Here is a 14155-nt window from a genome sequence, read left to right as displayed (position 1 = left end):
AGCAATGTCTCTAAAATGTATTTGTTTCCACAGATGCACTGAAGCATCCAATCTCAGTTGAAGATTTACTCACCACCATCTCAAAGTCTCCATGGTCCACTTCATTATGCTCCTGACTCTCCCGTCTGCCCTCATCTCCTACGGTCAGCACTGAAGACTGCATCTTGTCATCAGCATCATCATCATCATCGTCATCTTTGTCACCTGAAAAGATAATGAGTCATGAATAAAACTCAATGCATCACCATGTACTGGTTTAGGCTTGAATTATACTTTGCAAATACATTTTATGCTGGTGTCATGCGTTGAGAATAGCAGATCCAAAAGCTCACAATGCATTGCAGCAACAAAGAATAAATCAGGCTATAGCTTTTTACAGGATGTCATATGAAGCAGAGAGTATAATGCTTACCCATGGGCGTGTTAGAGCGTGGCGGAGAGGGAAGGGTCACATGGCGCCGTTTGTTTCTTGGTCGAAGCACTCTGATCAGCGCCTGCTTGCAGGCAAAGCTCACAGATGTATCCTAGGTTAAAAAAGAAAGAAAGAAATGTGTTTACAACCAAAGTAACCGTTTCTCAGAAACATGCATATATTCCGTTTATTTGTGTACCAGCCACTATGGCAGACAACCAGCTATCATTTGGATATCCTATTCTAAAAATGTTATTCGTTAAATTACTAGCTGACAATAAATGCGTTTCCTTCACTTTGTCTATACAAAAGATCATATCTTTAGATACACATTTTAATAACTCACATCCTTTAATTCCAAGGGACGTGACCATTACAAATACTTACTGGGCACAGCAACATTTGCATGTATATCTTCGAGGCTACATTGATGTAGTCCAGTTCACAGGTGCAGTATCCATGGATAATGTCCACCAGAGCATTTACTGTTGCTTCTACATGGGTCAGACCTGGAAGAGCAAACAACATGATTGACAGTTTGACAGCCCAAAGCATAATATCTCACGTTTATATTTATAGACTGTGACAATTTCAGAGAGAGTGAACAACCACTTGATTATGGTATCGATAACGATAAGTGTCCAACATATAATCAGTTAAGAGTTAAAATCCTAACATGTATACATGTTAGAATTTTGGTTTTAAACAATGAATAATTCTATATCTTGGCTATAAAGGTAGATAATCTCTGTTCATTTAGAATGTTCACTGTAGTAAAAAGGAAAAAAGTTATACAAATCATTATCAATATTCATAATGCCATACCTTGCAAAGCAACTATGATTTTCATTTGAGCCACATTAGTTAAGTCCTTCAGACATCTGCTGCTCTCGCAGGACGTGAGCAGACAAGTCATCTATCAAGCAGAGTTTTCATTTACCTGGCAGACAGGCAGGAGCCAGGAAGGCGTTCTTTGGTTTGAGGGCGTGGAGTTTCCAGAAGTTATTCATCAGCTGCATGATAAAGTTAGAGCTCTCGATCTCCCCTGGCTTTTGACAATCCTCCATTTCTGGTTAAAAATGACAAAGTTAAAAAGGAAATGTTCAGGGGCGATCATTGTTTTTTTCACATACATTTTACATTAATAAAGCACTCTTTGAGATGATTCAAATAGTCTCCTACCAGAGTCATGGAGCGGTGACTTGTTCTCTGTGAAGTGGACCAGGTTGTTGGGTCTCATGATGGCGATGGAACGAGCTGTAATCACCAGCCTCTGGAAGACATCAGGGTCCAGCTCTCTGCCCTCACGGCTGCAACTGTTCAGACACTGCACTGCATTACCCAGCAAGGACTGGTCCTAAGGAAGGGAAACAGCCATGTTTAGTGCTTTTGATATGGGGTCTGTGAGCTATGCTAGTAGCATTAGCCCCGTTACTCATACCAGTTTTATTCATTATTCAGTTGAATTTGGTTTAGGATGTTAAGGTCTTCATAGGTTGTGGAAATCTTCTCAGTTCCTATCTATTTCTGAAAGTGTAAATGATCTTTTTCCTATTATTATTATGAACTTCTTCTGTATCTTTGTCACTTATGTATTCTGAGTAGTGAATACGATGTACAGTAGGAGATGTGTACTGTAGGGACAGAAATGCATACAGTAGACATCATACCTAACCTAATTCTACTCATCTTTAAAGTCAACATTAAAACTGTAGGTTACTACAGTTTCTATCCAGTGGACGCATGCCATTTTACCTAGACTTAAATAAATTATTTTAATTATATATTTATTTATTTTTATGTTAACAACATCACTGATCACTTCTGGAGTAAAAACCTCTGAGCAAAGTTGTTTTATTGTTGCAGTTTGTACCTTGTGGTTGTGGTAGGCTGTGCGGCTGGTATGCAAGCTGGCCAGAAGTCCTTTGGTCTGCTGCTGTACACCAGCTGGGGTCGGCATGGAGAGGAGCAGGGTAGCCAGCTCTAGTGCTGCAGCCTTGTTTTTTTCCTGAAAAAGAAAAAAAAAAGAGATGGAGAGAGATACAAAGACAGAAAGGTGGTAACAGAGACACAGTCACACAGATAACTCTCACAACAGATTGAGTGGCAATATTCACTCACACTCATCATTTCATTTAAGAAGCTAATCTAAAGTAAAATGAAAAAATTCAGCCAAAATCTCTGTTTACCTTCTCACTGGAGGAACACACTGCGAAGCAGCTTTCCAGAGCTTCAAGGGAGCTGACCACCAATCTGTAATAGACAAATGGTCAAAAGCTGCTTCTACTGTAGACTGGATTTAAAATTACTCAGCCAAAAGGTTTAACAAATAAAATCACAGCCTGATGCAGCCTGTGCAAGTACTGTAAAATTAAAAACAATAATTGTAATTTAGACTAACAAATTTCAGTCAACAATGTTTGCATCACCAGAAAAATCTCAAACTTATGGGAGACATTTTATTTCAAAATATCCTTCTTAAAATGTGTATTAATTAATATACATAAATATAGAAGTGCACAATAATTGGTATTAAGACAACAAATACAAAAGGAGAAGTAAAGGAGAAGTGCTTAAGCCAAATTATTTGAATAATGTTAACAAGTTAATACACTAAGCTCGTTGTAAAAAATAAAATGTCACCCTCTTAATTTTAACAGCAAACTTTTTGATGACATAATGGCATGTTCACATTAACAAGCATGGACACACAAAACTGGCAAACATGCACAAACCAGACACACAAGCAGAGAAAGGGCAAGTTACTAACCGGTCCAGGGTTGATAAGGACTCAGTTTCACAACTTTTTTATTGTAAATTGGAGGGCAAAAGAAAAAAAAACACAAAAGAACAAAAAAAGTGTGAGGATCACAGAAAGAAAACACATGTGAAAGAATAAATGACTGTTTAACAGAAGAGAGGCATGCGAGAAAAGATGACATCGTGGTCAGTAGCCATGCATTGGACATGTTCACTCGTAATAATGTAACATAAACAGACTCTCTGCGGCAAGCTACAATGTGTCTTTTTAAAAAGCTTTGTAAATTCTGTATTTAGATAGGTGTATAAATAAATGTGTATAAATAAATATGTTTACACTATAAATATATACAACAAATGAAAATAGTTTTTAATATGATTATCAGCATACTAAACTGAGTCGGAAGGGATTCCTGGATGCCAACCGTTTGTGTCTTAAAACATGACCCCCGCCCTCAAGATGAACATCCCCTTACCTCTCTAGTACGCTGCCACTGGTGGTGGTGGGCGTGGCTATGTCACCATCTGATGAGCCATTGCCCTGGTTGAGATTGGGGCTGCAGACATTGTTGACAGAGGCGGAGGAGAAGTCCTCAGGTGGTTCCTCAGGCCATCCAAACTGTTCCTTGGTCTTACCGTATATTTTGATAGAGTCCAGCATGGTCACTCCAGCCGGGTCAACGGACGCTCCAACTTTGAGAGAAGAATGAAAAGAAATAGAAGCTCAATTACTTACTTTTCAAATCTCAAGACACGTTTCAATTTCTTATAAGAAGGTATATGAGGCATATCCGGAAAATTAGATTGTATTGTAATCTTTAGGGGCGGTACTACTCTGCAGCCGGTCTCACTTTAATTTGCCAATCATGAGGAAATTTGAATTCCCATGCATGAAAATAAAATTACCAGTAGGTCAACTTCCTCAACTGTTTACTGTGGGCTAAAACTTTGCACCTTTCACCAAAATGTAGGCCCAAGTGAGCAGAAATGATCAGATGCTTTTATTCTCAAAAACTGTAGAATGAATGAAAACTACCTACCCCCACATCTTTTGCTCAACTGACAGCAAACTCACTAAACTGCATCTTCAGACAGTCCTCCACAAGATTTTGGCCAAAGTGAATCAAAATATATATAAAAAAGGAAACTACCAAAACTTTAAACAGTACTGTAAACAGCTATTTCAAATTCTTCTCACCAAATAAAGTTCCAATATTCTTGAAAATAAATTCTTATGTCATGGACAATTGAATGTGGTAAATGTATCTCAACAAGACCAGGAGACCTGGTTCTGACAGACCCAGAATGAGCTTTACTTAATTACATACTTGTGACATAATAATGATGTCATGAATAGTTCGTTTTTTTTTGGCTGGGGCCGGAGGACAAAGTGACAGACTTCTTTTTGGCTGGGGCCGGAGGACAAAGTGACCATGCCCATGTATGGACGAAACAGGTACAAAGCCTCATGTAAGCCCGACCCCCTTGGGTCTGGCAAAAACATTTGAGATATATATTTTTTTGGCACAGCTAGGAAGGGAAAGAGGCGCACCGCACCATCTAGATAGAAACACTGCGGCACGACAGCGGAGCTAACAACACTGCAGAGCTCAAGTCACTGATGCTAGACAGGAGGGTGTGGATTCAGGAGTCCCGAGTTGGTGTTGGCTAGTGCGCACTCTCGCATCGCATCATCACAATCTTTGTAAAAAATAATATTGCATACATTTCTGTCGTCTAGAATGAGTATAAGAATTCTCAGAATTTTGAGTTGATGACTGAATTTCTGGCATGGGTTTAAAATCTGACTTTACATGTAACCCTGGTGATTGCCTTAAGCCCTCTCCAGACCAATCTGAGTCGGCCCGATTTTGGGCCGAATTGGCTTCGGGAAGCGTCGGCCAGTCGGTTAGGGGTCCGTCGGGGGGTCCGTCGGGACCTTTTCGGCCGACCGAACATGTTCAGCTTTTTAGCCGACTGGTAGCGCAGTGGCAGTGACAACAGAGGGCTGTCGGTGTTGCCAGATTATGTGAGAGAAACAAGCGACCATGTCTATGAAAACCTACATTCACTGTTTCTTGTTGTTGCTCCCAGAGAGAGAGAGATTGATTGATTTGCCCTACTTTTGCGCTGTGGTGATTGGGAGCAGGTGTGTAAATTTGTCCAGTGACGGAGTCACATGCATCCGTGTTTATGTATAAATATGTAATGCGCAAGTATGTAAACATGTCCTTCTGAGTGAGAGTTCAAGCATTGCATGAATAGGCTCGTAAAGCAGGGAGATAGTGACAGAGGAAGAGTGGTAGAGGGGGAGAGAAAGAGGGGGGAGAAAGAGAGAGAGAGAGAGGGAAAGAGAAAGAGAGAGGGGAGGAAGACAGAGAGAAAGTGGGTGAGAGAGAGGAACGGAGAAAGCGGGAGGGAGAAAGAAAGGGAGAGAGACGGAGAGAGAAACGGAGGGAGGGAGAAAGAGGGAGGTAAAAAGCGGCAGAGAGAGAAGGAAAGAAAGAAAGAGGGAGAGTGAAAGATTGAGAGAGAAAGAGCGAGCGAGAGATTGAGGAGACGGAAAGAGGGAGAGAGAACGAGCAATTAAGTGAATTGCTTTCACCTGCTGCTGCTGCTGTGCGGAGTGTGCTACAGGGCATATCTCCGCCAAGCCAGGGTGACCTACCCAGGCTCATGAAATTCATATTCAGGCTAGTAGCCAATTAGAATGAAATCTTCAAAAACGGACTCATATACTGATACAGAACCATATATTGGCTATATATTATGGCTGTCGGGTGGAAATCTTGTATGTTCCTTTTTTTATTATTATTTAAAAACAATTTAAAATCGTGAAAATAGCCAATCTACAAGCTGTAATTATTAATAATTAAGAAATACTATATTTTAAAGAGTGAAAAATCAACTAAAGTCATTATTAGTGCAAGTTCATTCACATTTCATTTGAATGAAAATAACTTGTGGGTAAAATACATTCTGTGAATCTAATGTGATTAATGTGACCGCTACTTCAGTCAGTGAAGTCCAGGGCTGAATGTGACATATTGAGACCTATATAACTAAATATTTGTCATTTGCCAACACATTATTTTGTAAAATAAATGGGTAATATTTCACAGATAGTTATGCTATTCTTATAATATATTAAAATACAATCATCCTTAACCTTCAAGCTAAATGCATTATTTCCGTGGACTTAAAAATCATTTTTGGACTTAAAAATCTTTATTATTTTTCCTGCCCTGGCAGGAAGGCCGGGCAGGGCCTTTGTGCCCTCCAAAAAATTACAACACCAAAGGCCAAGTGGCCTTGCCCCTAAAATGACGAAATTCCAGGCTTGAATGCAATAGATGTACTCTGAGTCTGTTACAAGTAAAAGTCCGGAATTCAACATTTACTTGAGTAAAAGTACTAAAGTATTGGTATAAAAATGTACTTAAAGTACCAAAAGTAAAAGTACAAAAAAATTGAAAATAGCAGATCTACAAGCTCAGAACGCGTGCATCGCAACACGTTGTGAGCTTGTAGATCTGCTATTTTCAAATAGCTTATAGGTATAAAATAGGGCTAAAGTGGTTAATGTATGTTTCATAATGATTTATATCTGCAAAGTAACTAGTAACTAAACATTTCAAATAATTGTTGTGGAGTACAAGTATAGACAATTGGAAATACTCCAGTAAAGTAAAAGTACCTCAAAATTGTACTTAAGTACAGTACTTGAGTAAATGTACTAGTTACTTTACACCACTGCACGTCAGTGAAGAAAAAACGCTGGGAACATCCCTAAGTGGCTTTGCAGGGAAACAAGCCCAAAGTCGCTTATAATAAGCAGACCTGGCAACGCTGGCACGCTAAAAGTCAAATTAGCACATGAATGGCCAGTCGGCTGACAGACTTAAATGGCAACTTTTGCCAACCGAATACCAGTCTGTTGCAGTCTGGAGTAGTCTGCAATAGTCTGGACGAGTCTGTTTGGTGCGGAGTTGCCTTAAGTAACAGTTGGAAGCCATCTATAGTTTCTCCCTTGGCAAGTAGCTCTGAAGTTCTTGACTTGCCCATGGTATAGCTCTGAAGTTCTTGACTTGCCATTGATGTCTAAGGTTGTGAGTTTGATGCAGAATTAACCTGTTGTGTGAATTAGAGACATAAAACTTTAACGTTTAATAATTTTGGTCTGGACAGTACTGTGGATGGACTCCCCTGTATTTCTCATTTGCCTTCCTCCTTGCCATCCATTTTTCTATCCACCTTCTCTTCCTTTCTTACCGAAGATGGAGAGCTTCTTGTCAGCCTGCAGGGCCTCCTCTCTAGTGAAGGGCAAGTCGAACCAGCGGGCACGTGTCAGGTTTATCTGCATGGTGCGACCAAAGAGCTCCAGGTAGGACGGAGCCCTCTCGATGGCCTGAGTGCCCACCTGCACCCGCATCCCTGTCATCACCATGGAGCTGTTGTTGTTGACTGCTTCTATGGTGAACCCGCCGGGCTGGACAGCAAAACAGTTATGATGATGACAGAATTAATTTTATTTATCTGACTAGGGTAGATGTGAAGAGTTATCTACTGTAAATGGGTCCCCTTGCAATGGCAAGCCATTCATTAGCAATCTAGCAACATGGAACGCATAAAATGTTAGGCGAGTAAATTCTTCAATTGGCTTTCCATTGCTCGATGTAGTTACGGTAGTTAATGGTTAAAAAATAGCTGAGCATGATTCAAAGACTTTGTGCATGAATGCATGCACAACAAAACATGTACCAACCATGGTGTCAGTGCTCATACCTTAGTGTTGGCGACATACATCCCAGTGGAATTGAGTCTGTGTTTGATCTGCTGTCCGTTGTAGACCTGCAGTAGGTCATTGCCTCCAAACTCCACCTCTGTCAGTTGTTGATTGTGCTCAAAGAAATCCACAGGGAAGGTCACCAGATTGGAGGTCCGTGTGGCTGCAGTCAAAGTCAACATAGTTAAACGAACTGGAAGATTTAATGAATGTACCGTACAAGTGAATTAAGTGGAGGATGTAAGTTTTATAACAGGATTTATCATTTAGGATTAGGATGTTCTACTCTACCAAGATTTAGCACTGGGTTACCGGTCACTGACTGACTGCATCTACCAGTCATTTAGCTTCGGCTATTCTGCTCTTTTCTTTTCTTTTTACCGAATGGGATTGAGCATTGGCAGCCAATCACTCACTGTCTGGGGTCTGTTCTAAAAATGTATTTGCCTGGTTAACAGCCAAAGTAGTGGATGTACAGTATATTGGAACCTAAGAAACCATCACCCTTCCCTGTTTACTCACTGGTAGCAGCTGCCTTGCGCTTGCGTACTGGCTTCATGATGCTGATACCACAGCTGGGCTGCAGTGAGGGCTGGAGCCAGTAAGATGTGTTGTCTACATTGGCCATGTAAATACGCAGACTACCATCCTCGCACAGCAGAATCATGGTGGTTCGCTGTTGCTCATTGCTGGCAGTATGGCGGATAGCCACCATGTCTTGTATCTGAGGATAAGAAAGAAAAGTGGTACATTATTTCTAAGAAATGAAACTGAAATGAGTTCAATCCATAATTAAAATCGACAGGCAAATTCCTACATGGTTTCCATGATTAGTGTTGTCATATTGTGTTTTATCAGTCAGTTCAGTGAAAACCAAATCTTTAGTGGCTCTTGATAATCCCTAAAATAAATGTGTACAATGTATCTACAACTATCTCCACTAATGTTCAAATTAAACATGTTATTTCACAATCATGCTCCAAAAATGCTCAGTGATTCTTCCATATCAGGCACTGATCTGACCCTCACCTTAGCCTTGGCAGGCAATGTTTTGATCTCCTGGATCAGGAAGGTGTCTGGTTTGACCATGATGACCAGAGGAATGCCTGTTGTCTGCTGCACACAGCACACCAGCCCTGGGTGGTTCATTACCTCGGACCACTGACACAGAGCAGGAGACATCTTACTGCTGCCACCATTTGAGCTGTGAAGAGGGACGGAGTGGAGAGAAACGGAATGAGTGGTTGTGGCCAGTATGTCTATTGTACTCGTCTGGTCACCAACCATAAACCACTTGAACCCTAGCGTCCGTATTTTGGGCATGTCACAATAGGTGAACATTCTGTGGAAATAGGCCATCATTCTACAAAACTATCTGAGAAAATGAGGGGGGCCAGTGGTTTATACCAGATCCCATTCTAGTATTTAAATCTATTATAAATGAAATCATTATCTGATATTTTACTGTTAATAATTAGAAATTCAACAACGCCTGTTAAACAGCTTCCTGCCCTGGTTGAAGAGTGAGGTTTCAGTTCCAGTTACCCTTTGATGTTGATGGTAAAGAGTCTCTGGACATCGGTGGTGCTACGGCTGATGGTGGCAGCAAATGACTTGCCCTGGCTGTAGCTGAAGAACAGCATCTGGAGCACATGGGAGTAGTAGACCGACACGCCACCTCCGGCTACCTGACCGTTGCTATCCTGCAGTCATGAGCATAGAAAATAGAGGAATAATGTTTTGTGGCAATCAGCATTTTAAAATGACAATGTGTGTTTCTTGTCTTTCCGCCATGCATGTCTTGTTTAAATTGCCAAATAGGTATTATTTTTATAAAAACATGCAAACTCCACACAGAGAGGCCCTTTCACCAACCCCACCTAGGGTATGGGCACTGATGACGTGGAGGAGAAGACACAGCGTCCCCGGCGGGAATTGAACCCAGGACCTTCTAGCTGTGAGGCGACAGCGCTACTGACTGACTGTTTTTATTTTTTAAATAATATTTTCCAGTGAAAACCAAAATACAGGATGCATGAAAATAACTAATCCATTCCTTTTTTCCCTTTCTTTTGAGAAATTTTGGGCATAATCAACATACCAGAAATTTAAGTTCAATTGCTTTGATCTCTATTTTTGCATTCTACTACCAATGCCTCTAACAAAAACTCATTACGAGTGTATCCAAGGAGCAGTTTCTGCTTCTCTAAAACGTCAGATGAGAGCCAATATTTCAGCAGTGTTGGTGTGAAACTAGTGTTAAATAACCTTCAGGTCTTCATGTGTGATCTCCAACACATTGGTGACGTAGAATGGGCCGTGTTGGGCACTGCTAGACTCGTCCATGACCTGGGTGTACATGTAGCCTGCCGAGGACATGATGACGATGATGTTCTTCCCCTCTTCATTGAAGAGGAACGTAGCGTCCCGGATCTTGGAGCTCGGGAGCAGAAAGTAGTACATGGGACTGAGGGCGTCCACAGACAGGTCATAGATCTGATCAGAAAGGAAACAAAGATAATGTTAAAAATAGAGTATTAGAAATGTTGAATTCCATGGGCAATGGAAATCCAGCCAGTAGAAGACCAATATAGTGTAGCCGTACTTGGAACTCTGCTGCTGGTAAGGCTAACACAAAATCCTACATACCTTAACAAAGTCAGCTGTGATGATGGCGAGTTCAGTCTGAGAGCCAGGCAGCCAGATAGCTTTGATGATAAAGTTGCCAGTGGCTAGCTGTGGATGCAACACCAGGTGGTCTGACACAGAGCCTGTACTGCTGAACGTCAGAACATGACAGTCCTGTGAGTGGAGAGGAGATTGATGCAGAGACAGTTAGGTCGGAGAACAACATCTAAATCTTTGCTAAATGAATCGATGCGTGGGAGTTATTGTTTAAAAACGCTTCTGACCTTGAGACCACACACGGCCAGGTAGTCTTCATTACAGGGGTTTCCTGTCAGGCTTAGGACAGTGAAGGGGACGGGAGCCGAGGCCAGGCGGGTCAGTGTCAGCTTCCTCTTGCTGGAGTCAGCCTGCTTCAGGAGGGCGGACAGCTGCAGGACCGTTATCTGTCAAGAAAGGGAAAAACAGGAGGAGGCAAAAAAGGCTTTAAGGGGATGTCTTTAACACATTGCATGCCAGTCGCGTAGATCTACGCGAACCTATTTAAAGCCGCAGCGTGCCAGTCGCGTAGATCTACGCGAACCGCCGATTCCCATTGTAATCGCCCCAGGTGCACTTTCCGAATTTTTTTGATCCATTTCCGTTTCCGGTTTCCGGTCGGAAACGGAATTATTCGGGTTCCGGTTTTTTCGATCGTATCCGCTTCCTGTCTGGGATCCTGTTTAAAACTCGATTTTCTCGGTTGTTGTTTTTCTCCTCGCTGATCACTGTTTACCGTTGATCTGCTGTAGCTTCAAGATGGCGGCACGGATTTGGAAACTGTTTTCGCTGGCCGTTTCTCACGGATCCGCGGTGTGTTTAGAACCAAATGAACGCGCACTTTTAACTTATTTAGCGAGGTCTGTGGCGACATGAAAAAAACTAAAAAACAACAATAAAACGCTGGCACTGGTGAGTACATTATGAGATTAAACTCTGGCATGGAATGTGTTAATCAGACATTTGGAAACTGAACACTAGGTTAAGGAGCTCGCTATATGGTCTTTTATGAAACACAATCAAGGTGGATGAATCCATATCATATTCTCAGTGTAACTGAACAGCAGTTACATTTTTCAATATGTCCTTCGTTGAGATCCATGAAGACCACTGATTTAGATTACAGAGAGTGATTAATTCTTTGTTATTTTTAACAATGTTTTACAACTGAATTCAGTCACACACCTTGCCCTTCTCATGACTGACAGCGAGGTGCTGGCGGCGGCCGTGGGGGGATGAGAGGACACACATTGCCACACGCCGCAGGACATGGGCACTGATAAGCTGCCGGATGGTCTGGCCCTGGTCACCGCTGTAGTTCATCCGCACGTTCTCAAACGCTCCTTCCTGGGAGCCGAGTGTGGGCACCTTAGGGAACAACAGAACATTTCATTAAGGAGACCAATTAGTTTAATGTGGTCCCTTTCTAATCTAGTCTTCAACATCATCCATGGTTAGGGGTGGGACGATTATTGATTTTGATGGTACGATTACAGTGAGAGAAATAATCACGGTTTCACAATTATTACACGTAAATTTATTCCACAAAGTTCTGGATGTATAAAATCACTTTGACACAATTTCTTTGTTGGCTTTTTTAACAGTTGCTGCCTTTCAAAACACAAATAATACAGTGGCCAAATCATGCAGTAGCCAAATACATACAAAATAATGAATACAAATTAACAAAGGTTGATCTCTTTGAAGTAAATAAAAAGCATCAATACCTACAAAAGCTACATGCCTCTTCTACTGTATTACAAAATAACATTTTCAGTTCTACATTTATTTTGGACCCGAGTAGAGAATTATTATTTTGAATTTTTATATCACTGAGCTTACGATTAAATAATTGTGACGTTTAATGCTAAAACCGGTTAATAGTCCCATCCCTATCCATGGTACGTGACAACAGCAGTAATATTTCTTGAAGTTTTGAACTGACATTTGGAATTTGATTATAAATTGTCATTCTGCACTGTATTCAGACAATGAAGAGGATTGCCAACACCCTAGTACTGTCTCTAAAGCAGCTAAATCTAATAGGAAGGGGGTGTGTCTGATAAAAATAATATCAAATATCTAAATACTGAATCAAGCAACTTAAAAACTGTCCGGGGTGCTCACAAAAGCCTCATTAGATGTTAAAATGACCCCAAGCATGTTTGAAAGTGAAATATCCCTTTAAATAATACCAATTCATTGAAATACAAATATTTTACAAACTTCATATACTACAAGAATTACCATGATATTGACAAATGACAAGGAATCAAAAAAGCACAAACGATACCATTATGTCATCATACCATTAACTGATCGGTCATCTCCACAGTCTTGTCCTGGGTGTGCAGTTCATTGAGGGCCTGCTGGGCACGACTGCTGCTTCCCACAGCAGACGCCTGCTGGAAGTTTGTCTGGATGGCGTCCATCAAGAAGATGATCATTTCCAGAACGACTGCTGCAGTGGACGACCCCAGCTGGAATGTATGAGGAAGAAGAGGAGTCAAAGAGAGTCAAAAGACTGGAATCATGCAAACCAGGAAGACAACATGGTTGTGGACCAATTATTGATCTTAGCAATATATTGCACAGTATCTAATAGCCTGGACAATATTTCCAAAGAAAAGCAGAGAGACGGCGATTAATAACTAACAGGGCAAGAGAGAATAAAAGAGAGCGATAGACAGGGACAAGGAAAGATAGAGCTGCACAGACAGAGAGGCAAAGAGTGACAGTGAGAGAAACAATTGACACACATGCACAGAAATCTTGTATACTTCAGACTTATTTACAAGGACACTGCCCCTCACCACTTGTGTCAGAAGCTCTTCCTGGCAGCCCTCGATGCTCTTGCACACACTGCTTTTCTTCGGCCTGTCCTCATCACCAGCTTTGCCGTCACAGATGGTGACCTTGCCCTTGTCGGAGGGCGACGCATTCTGGTGGCGAATGGCGCTCTCGGGCATTCGCAGCTCGCTCTGGAACGCTGACGACTCTTTGAGGGTGGATCCCATTCCACTGCTTGGGCTGCGTTTGACCAAGGCCTGTAGTGATGACGGGACCAAGAAGGCAAGGTCAGGAGAGGAACATGGTAGAAATGCATGTACACACAGTTTGCTGTGTCAAACACAAGCTTCTCATACACGGATACACTTCTAAGCATCTCTCTTTTGCTGTCTTTTGACAACATTTTACATTTTCTGATTAAACAGGTATAAAGGCAGGTCAACTGGATGGTGTGTGAGAGGATGTGCTGGATGGCAATTCAAACTAACTCTAAGGATAAATAAGATCATGAATTTTCAGGCTGTACCTTTAACACAATAAGAATCACAGCTATTATTCGGAATTAAGGCAACCATCAAATCAAAACACATGTCATTTATTTTAAAAAGGCACAAGGAGACTCCAGAATGCCACGGCCATGAATCTAAACAATGTAGTGGCTATTTTATGTCATTTACAACTTTGTACACTACGCAGAGCAAACACAGTCAAAGTATCAAACACAGAAAGAGGATGTAGACCTT

At 41.4% G+C, this 14155-nt stretch overlaps 1 protein-coding gene across 10 annotated transcripts in view; it reads right to left on the bottom strand.

Annotated features, from left to right (window-relative positions):
- ubr4 (ubiquitin protein ligase E3 component n-recognin 4) overlaps positions 1 to 14155 on the bottom strand; it is a 62948-nt gene that overhangs the window by 23944 nt on the left and 24849 nt on the right. For 8 of the 10 annotated variants that reach the window (XM_080443472.1, XM_080443479.1, XM_080443474.1 and 5 more), the window contains 20 exons: positions 13436 to 13669; positions 12932 to 13102; positions 11808 to 11990; positions 10871 to 11029; positions 10608 to 10760; positions 10227 to 10454; positions 9504 to 9661; positions 8988 to 9162; positions 8481 to 8682; positions 7958 to 8121; positions 7445 to 7661; positions 3649 to 3865; positions 3183 to 3215; positions 2602 to 2665; positions 2286 to 2420; positions 1595 to 1769; positions 1353 to 1481; positions 800 to 921; positions 413 to 524; positions 74 to 204 (listed from right to left, as the gene is read on the bottom strand). In XM_080443472.1, coding sequence (XP_080299598.1) covers positions 74 to 204; positions 413 to 524; positions 800 to 921; positions 1353 to 1481; positions 1595 to 1769; positions 2286 to 2420; positions 2602 to 2665; positions 3183 to 3215; positions 3649 to 3865; positions 7445 to 7661; positions 7958 to 8121; positions 8481 to 8682; positions 8988 to 9162; positions 9504 to 9661; positions 10227 to 10454; positions 10608 to 10760; positions 10871 to 11029; positions 11808 to 11990; positions 12932 to 13102; positions 13436 to 13669 — 3162 coding nt within the window. The remainder of the gene's footprint in view (positions 1 to 73; positions 205 to 412; positions 525 to 799; positions 922 to 1352; positions 1482 to 1594; positions 1770 to 2285; positions 2421 to 2601; positions 2666 to 3182; positions 3216 to 3648; positions 3866 to 7444; positions 7662 to 7957; positions 8122 to 8480; positions 8683 to 8987; positions 9163 to 9503; positions 9662 to 10226; positions 10455 to 10607; positions 10761 to 10870; positions 11030 to 11807; positions 11991 to 12931; positions 13103 to 13435; positions 13670 to 14155) is intronic. The other 2 variants (XM_080443477.1, XM_080443473.1) reach the window with 1 other exon arrangement.

The sequence above is a fragment of the Gymnoscopelus braueri genome (assembly GCF_963280865.1).
Source record: "Gymnoscopelus braueri genome assembly, chromosome: 12".
Classification (NCBI taxonomy): Eukaryota; Metazoa; Chordata; class Actinopteri; order Myctophiformes; family Myctophidae; genus Gymnoscopelus; species Gymnoscopelus braueri.
This window is presented reverse-complemented; position numbering and strand designations above follow the sequence as displayed.